This window comes from Parasteatoda tepidariorum, unplaced genomic scaffold (assembly GCF_043381705.1).
Source record: "Parasteatoda tepidariorum isolate YZ-2023 unplaced genomic scaffold, CAS_Ptep_4.0 HiC_scaffold_2433, whole genome shotgun sequence".
Classification (NCBI taxonomy): Eukaryota; Metazoa; Arthropoda; class Arachnida; order Araneae; family Theridiidae; genus Parasteatoda; species Parasteatoda tepidariorum.
Window position 1 is genome coordinate 1 of NW_027261555.1, and position 7,936 is coordinate 7,936.

At 24.9% G+C, this 7,936-nt stretch overlaps 2 protein-coding genes across 2 annotated transcripts; one reads left to right on the forward strand and one right to left on the reverse strand.

The window, feature by feature from the left end:
- Window positions 1-910: 910 nt before the first annotated feature.
- Window positions 911-4,081, forward strand: LOC107436194 (UPF0449 protein C19orf25 homolog; the record flags this gene model as incomplete). The annotated part of the gene is given in 2 exon segments (XM_043057171.2): window positions 911-967; window positions 3,797-4,081. Coding segments are annotated over 2 exon segments (213 nt in total), but the record flags the coding sequence as incomplete, so codon positions are not given.
- A 316-nt stretch (window positions 4,082-4,397) lies between these two features.
- LOC122273110 (uncharacterized) lies at window positions 4,398-7,805 on the reverse strand. Its single transcript, XM_043057170.2, has 3 exons — window positions 7,556-7,805; window positions 6,390-6,552; window positions 4,398-4,979 (listed from the first exon to the last, which is right to left on the reverse strand). Exons 1-3 carry the CDS (start codon window positions 7,681-7,683, stop codon window positions 4,884-4,886), a joined length of 387 nt encoding a protein of 128 aa, XP_042913104.1. The 5' UTR covers window positions 7,684-7,805; the 3' UTR covers window positions 4,398-4,883.
- Window positions 7,806-7,936: the final 131 nt, after the last annotated feature.

Here is a 7,936-nt window from a genome sequence, read left to right on the forward strand (position 1 = left end):
TTATTTTTTGCAGTAATGAAAATTGTCTCGCCTCTTAATTTTTTGAAAACTTCATCATTTCTATTTTTTACGTCATATAAATTCTGATGATTGTAAAGTTAGTGTTATGTAACAGCAGTAGATTATATCCTAAATAAACTGTTATATTCCTAAATAAACCTAAATTTACCTAGATGATAAATATTTTTTTTTTGGTATGGTTATGGAGAGCATGTGTTTGGAATGGCTCTTAGACTTGTTGTCACTATAAACATTGGTTCCTGTAACTCATACTATGAAATGATTTCTGTAATTTTCTAAAAAGCGTCAATATTTGAATTATAAGGGATTTAATAAGCTTTACTTAAATTCGTCATTTCATACTATTATTGGCCGTCTTATTATTATTTAAAAATTTCTATATTGTTAAATAAGTAAAGCCATTTTTAATAAACTACTTATTTACTTATATTGGTATCCTATATACAAGCTTATATTGGTAACTAATGTAAACGAGAACCTGGCATTATTACTAGGTGTCTATAACCAATAAGTACCCATTTTTGAGTTTTGTATGCTGCGGACACAAATTTTATAGTGGGACATATATATATATGTATTTTTTGTAAAACCATTTGTACACACTTATATCAAAATGTCAGATGTTTAAAATTTAAAAAAAAATTAAGTAAATAAAGTGAGAAGTTATCTTAGAACAGATTTGAAATTTCTGGTAATGAGGCAACTTTGTATTTATGGATAGATATTATTAGGAGAAATGATTTGATTGACCCAGATTTTATTTTGATATATATCTTATACAGGAATTTGTAAAGAAAGATTGATACAAACATTTTTGAAGCTGTATAATTAATTTTTTATGCTATATCTATCTTTTTTTTTAGGATTGAATGGTACTAAAGAATCAGATGATAACCATCAAAAAGGATCTAACCCAATTGAAAGTCCTGATCAAGCCTATGAAAAGGTATGTATATTTTGATGTTATCATTTATTAAATAAATCTGTTTTTCAAATAAATCTATTTTTTTAAAATAATTATTATTTTAAAATATATTTATATTTTATTTATAATCAATAAATAAATTTTTTGTATGAATTCCAAAACATTGTTTTTTTTATTTTTAATAAGAACAATTTTACTATAATAGTTGTTGACTTTATGTTTATTTTATGTTATTTTATGTTTGTTGACTTTATGTTTGTTGTTTATTCCAGGCTATATATATACTGAATGAAAATGTTAAGAAAGATTCAAAGAAGCTATTATTAGCACACAAACACACTCAAAAGCTGCCGGCGTAAATTCGAGCAGATATATTATCAGATTTAAAAGAATTTATAACCATAATTCCAACTACATAATACATACTTTAAGTTGGAAGTGGATAATTTTAAAGCCAAACTTGTTCACAATAACTTTCCAACTAATTTTGTCAATCGTCTTTAAGCCCAATTTAAAAATTAAGTTTAAATTTACCATACACTGTCCACAAATGCCTAAACTGTAGCCCTCACTTATATTCATTTATGACACACCACTTCAATCCATTAGTCTGGAAGGATGGCTGTTGATGTGGTGGTATATGTGAACGGGGACTTGAATTTAGTTTAGTTATGCGCTGCTTACGGATTTAAATAAAAAATTTGGTTTTGTATTGTCATTATCTTTGACTTCTCCTGTTTTTATTGCTTTTGTAGGGTCCAGACGATAGCAACATGGCTTACAGCTTTTGCTGTTCGCCACATTGCTGTAATGAAACCCTATACTTGTTTCATTCAGAATCATGTATTTTTGTTGTTTGATGCTGAGGAGTTTTACAGCACTTTTTATTATATTTTTGCTATATACATATTATACACACACATATTAGATAAAAATCTAGAGGAAACTAGAATAAAAATATAAGGATTTTTAAAGGAGAAAACCTATTATTCTTAGTTATTTTACTTATTATATTTAAAACTTATTAAACTTATTATTTTTTTCTTAATTTTTTCCGTTAATATCTCTTTTCTTTTATCCTTTTTGTATTATATATATATATATATATATATAAATTAGCTTGACTGGCACACATTATTTCATTATGTTAGACACAGAAACTATTTTACTAACTCAATTTACTATTCTACTCTATTTTACTAGAGTTTTTATTTTAATAACTCAAATTTAGGTGTTTAACACCAGATTTAGATTGAAAACTATTAAGCAATTTTTCTTTTTGTAATTTTTTAGAATAAGTGGAAAAGATTAACATGGAATTTACCATTTAATTTAAGTGTTTTATAAATAGCACTTTTGCTTTTTCTTATGCTCTCAGAACTGAATTTAAGATTTTAAAATTTCGGATAGAGTAACAGTTTAAATTTTGATAAGGCATATTTGATAGATAAAGAACATCTTATAAATTTTTGCCTTGTTTTTATTATGCAAATAGGATTAATTTTATTTGAAGAACTGAATGATGTATTTTTGCCACTTACTGTATTTTTTTATAGCATTCGTCTCATATGTGAGATTTCACTTGCCCATAAATATAATGTTACATAATAGACCACATAGTTATGTATACAAAGTTGACATATTGCAATTAACATATTAAATTACAAGCAGTAAATTCTGAATCAATTTATTTTGTTCAAAAAATGGGGTATGTCAGATTTTGTCTGCGGTTCTTATTAGTTATAAATTGGGATGCACCTAATTCTAAATAATTTTTGGCTGCCACATGCTTTATCCAAAAGCATGAAAATATTGACCTGTTATGGTCTGGAATTTTTTAAGATTTTAAAATTTCGGATAGAGTAACAGTTTAAATTTTGATGAGGCATATTTGATAGATAAAGAACATCTTATAAATTTTTGCCTTATTTTTATTATGCAAATAGGATTAATTTTATTTGAAGAACTGAATGATGTATTTTTGCCACTTACTGTATTTTTTTATAGCATTAGTCTCATATGTGAGATTTTACTTACTCATAAATATAATGTTACATAATGGACCACATAGTTATGTATACAAAGTTGATATATTGCAATTAACATATTAAATTACAAGCAGTAAATTCTGAATCAATTTATTTTGTTCAAAAAATGAGGGTATGTCAGATTTTGTCTGCGGTTCTTATTAGTTATAAATTAGGATGCACCAATTTCAAAATAATTTTTGGCTGCTACATGCTTTATCCAAAAGCATGAAAATATTGTCCTGTTATGATCTGGAAATGCATGGTGCATACTGAAGTCTGGCATTGTTGTACGTAAATTAAGGTTTCAGACCCACTGATTTAGACATGATTTTAATGATAAACATCACACAATGCATAAAACTGTGATGAACATCAAAAGGTAACTTATAAACTAAACATGATGCTGTGTGAAAGACAACAAAAATCAGCAATTAGAAGCAACAAACATTAGCATTAGTTTTGAAACTATATTTAAACTATGACATAATTAATAATACATACCATGAAAAAATATGTTATAATTACATCTGATTTAAAATATATAGGCAAATCTCAAGCCATGACGTAAAAATATATTGTTGATCAATGCAGCTTTACAATAGATATTTCAACATTTAAATAGCTCCTGTGCTTGTTCCCAAATGAAATTTATTATATTTTTCTTATTTTTCCCCTTTGTATGAAGTTTCAAAAACTTTTGCAATCATAAAATGTTAACATGAACTAATCAATCATAAACTGTTGCAATCATAAATGTTATTTCAGATTTCTTCTTTTGAAAAGATGAATAATTATGTAATAGTTGTAATTTATATTTCAGATTTCTTCATTTGTTGATAAGATGAATAATTTGGAAGAACGTCTCCTAACATTAAAAAAAGAAAAAGAAAGTCTTTCTAAATTAGAAGAAAGTCTTATAGCAGATATGAGTAAAATTCAGAAAGAATTGCTGAAAAAGCAATCTCCATCTACATGAAGAATCTGTATGATTAATATCAAAGATACTTGTGTAAATATTTATTAATCAATTTATTTGCCTTTTGGCTAAATGACGTTATATTATTTTATCATTTGAATAAATTATCTGCAATTGCATAACTGCTAATTAGTTTTATTTTTCATAGTGTTTCTTTAGTTTTTGATGCGTTCTCTTGTTGATTAAATTTTACTCAATTTATATTCCTGGACATTTAAAATGTGCTAATTACATCAAATTTACATTCCTGCCAAAATATCTAAATTTTTATTTCAGTTAAAAGAAATTATACTCTTATATGATTGAATTATTATCTTAAAACAATTGAAAAATTTTAAGAAAATGATTAAATGAAAGAATTCAATGATTTGTGAAAAGTAATTTACAACTTTTAATATTGATTTTTAAATGATTCACCATTGAAAAGAAGAATGAAAAATAAAGCTAAGTGACATTCTAATTTTTTTTTTACTGTTTCAAACTATGACTGACATTCTTACAAAAATATTTTTAAAGACATGTTAGACACAGATTAGCATTAATTATTTTACTAAGAAAGGTTGTGATGGAGATAATTTTTTTTTGTATTTAGCTTAATTAGCATTAGAAATACAAGGAATGGTTATTTTAAAAGTTATTTTATTTATTTATTATTATTATTTTTTTGTACTAAGAATTGTTTATTTGTAATTTATCTGGCTTACATTTTTCTAGGAAAGTTAGTTTGGACGAAACCTTGTGATTTCTAGCTATTCCCTGATTTTTTGAATTATAAAATTTTTTAGTGATATTACCCACAAAGTAAAAGATTCAACTTTTATTGAATCTTAGTTACAAAAAATTTTGATAATCAAGACAATTAAAAAAAAAATATCTGAATCGCTGAACATAAAATGATTTTTAACTTTAAAATTTTTTTTAAAAATATTTTTTAATATTTGTATTTTCCTTCTAATTTGGTTTGCAGTATTTTTTCTATTTTCTTGATAGTTCCAGATGCATTCCTTTCTTCTAATGGAACATTTACCTGTTTAAAGAAAAATTATAAATATAAGACAGAAATATATTCAGAAGGACATTGGAGTTAGTTATGTTTATTTGTGAGATTAAAAATAAACTATTAGCAATATTCCTTATAAAGTAAAGATCGTTATATATAGCATAGGATTTGAAGAAAAGAACCCCATTCTCTAACTATATCTTCACAGTACACAAATTTTAACCAAATGCATAAATATCTGCTTTTAATCAGATTTTATTGACTTCTTTAAGAAGTTAAAATTATAAAATATAAACAAATATCATCTAAAACTAAAATATATGCTCTACTTTCAAAGAAACTTATATGCAAATTTCTTTTATTTAGTTATTATTATTTGGCAGTGAATTAACAAAGGGATGATTCTTACAGTTCAGTAAATTTTAAATTTGTACCTGAATTTCAGTCTTGTTTTTAAACTAATCATATTTTGCAATCAAGAGATTTAATGTTAATAGAACTCTGTATTGGATTATTTTATCTCTAAAGATAAATTTCAGAAATTAACACGTATAGTACATAAAAAAGTAAGGTGTGTATTTACCTACATTACTTTTATCTTCTTTTATAAACTATGTGGATACTTGTATTCAATGATATTTTTATTATATTAATACTTGCAAGAATGGTGGGAAAGTTTGAGGTTAAAATTATTTTTTATTATAGATCTTTTTTTCTTTTAAATCTTTTCCTATTTCTAGACAAATGAATTCAAATTGATTTCATTTTATTTAAAAACAAAATGCTGAAGATTTTTATTGTAATCAAAGTTGTATTTCTTATTTTGTTCTAATGTCTTAACTAAATGTATTCTTTTCTTTAAAAAAAAGTTTGAATGGCCTGTCAATAATAATAAAATATTCATTTTCCCAAAAAGTTCATAGATGAACATTTTCGGCTAAGAAATGTGTGTAGTAATAGATGGAGTTAAAACATTCCTAACAAACTCTAAGAACTTTCGTAGAGTTGTAAAATATTCTCCTGGTATGCTGTTTCTAATATTTTTGAAACAGCACTTTTCTAAATGTTTTTTTTTTTAGATTTTTATTATACTTGTTTTTTTTTTAATTATTATTCTGATATCTTTTTACCTGTTAATTTGTGACCTATCACAAAAATTGGAGGAAAAAAATTTTGAGCAAAGAGCTAATGCAAAATATGAACTTAAAAATTTTGAAATTGTGAATAATATTATTAAATAGTACTTTAGAAAAGATATTGTTTATTTCAATTCTAAAGTATCAATGAAGATGAATGATCTGATGTTATAATATTTTTTAAATCATATTGATTACTAAATTACGTTGATGGATACCTAGTCAAATTTAGGATAAGAATTCTAAGGGCACTATGCCATTTTTCTTTTTAGGACACAAATCCTTAGTTAGTTCAACTTACTTCAGAAAAGTGTTTCTCCAATACTTGTAATAACACCTGTTCTTGAGATTCTATTTCATTCAATAAGGATCTTAGCTTTTCAAGCTCTAATTTTGCATTGCTTCGTCTTTTTTCTTGTTCTTCATATCTACTTTTGGCTATTTGTAGCTCGTCAACCATATCTCTGAAGAAAAAAATTTATCTACACTTGAAAACTGGTACTATTTAAAAGGTAATTGATAAGAGCATCTCGAACATACTCATTATAGAACTATTTGTTTATTTTTATGTGAAATTAAATAGAAGAAATATAATTTTAGTCCTCTCCTGAAATACATTCATCAGTGTACCAAACACAGATCTATTCTGCAATTTTTTCCATCTTATCAATTTTCAATAACAAATTTGTGCTTAAAATGTATAATGAATGATTAATAATTTAAAAGTTAATGGATTAATCGTATGTAACTAAATATACATTTAATAGACTCCTTACTTTTACCATTTGTTGCAAAGTTAAGACGTTATAAGAACGTGACATTTTATTTCTTTTCTAGATTTAAATTTTAAAAAAATAGTATTTTTAATAGTATATGTATATTTATCAAATTTTCTTTTACGCAAGTAAAGAAAATATAATTTAAAAGTATAATGGATTAATCGTATGTAACTAAATATACATTTAATAGACTCTATACTTTTACCAGTTGTTGCAAAGTTAAGACGTTATGAGAATGTGACATTTTACTTCTTATTTAAATTTAAAAAAAAAATAGTATTTTTAATAGTATATGCATATTTATCAAATTTTCTTTTGCGCAAATAAAGAAAATATAGAAACCAGCACGTTTTTAATTTTTAGTCTACGAAACGATCACTTTAACATCTTTGAAAATTTCAAATTTTTAATTTAACATTTATATATAGAATTTAATAAAAAGAAGAGTGTTTTCCTTAATCTATGCTAATAATTTTTATGTAAATAAAGAAAATATGAAAGTAAGCAGTTTTTAAATGAAGATAGTTTTTCTAAAGCTATGCTGATAATTTTTTTTAATGAAGAAAGTATAAAAATAAGCACTTTTGGTGTCTATGACTCAAATGATTGATTACAGAGTAAAACACTGATTTAAGTTTAGTTATCTAAGTGTTATCTTATTTATTTATTTTTAAAGAAAAGAGAGTACTTTTCGGGTTGAATAGTGTTTACTCCTTTTACTATTGCCATTCTGGAGTCCAGGTGTTTCTTTTGAGTTTTCAATTCATTAAGAGATTTAACTAATCTTTGTTTCAAATCAAAGAGATCTTCGTGCATAGATTTTTGCACTAAAAATCTTCTTTCAATGTCCTGTTAAAGAAAATATCATTATCAAATGCTCATTTAAATTTTTTCATTATTCAATGAAACCATTATATTGCTCTCTACCTCTATACAACCTCTATATTTAATTTATAATTAAATATAGAGGTGAATAAAAAGGACAGGGGAAAATGACAAAACCAAATATCTTCCGGCTTGCACCCACCGCAGTGCTGACATGAAATATCCTCAGTGGTAGACGGATCAT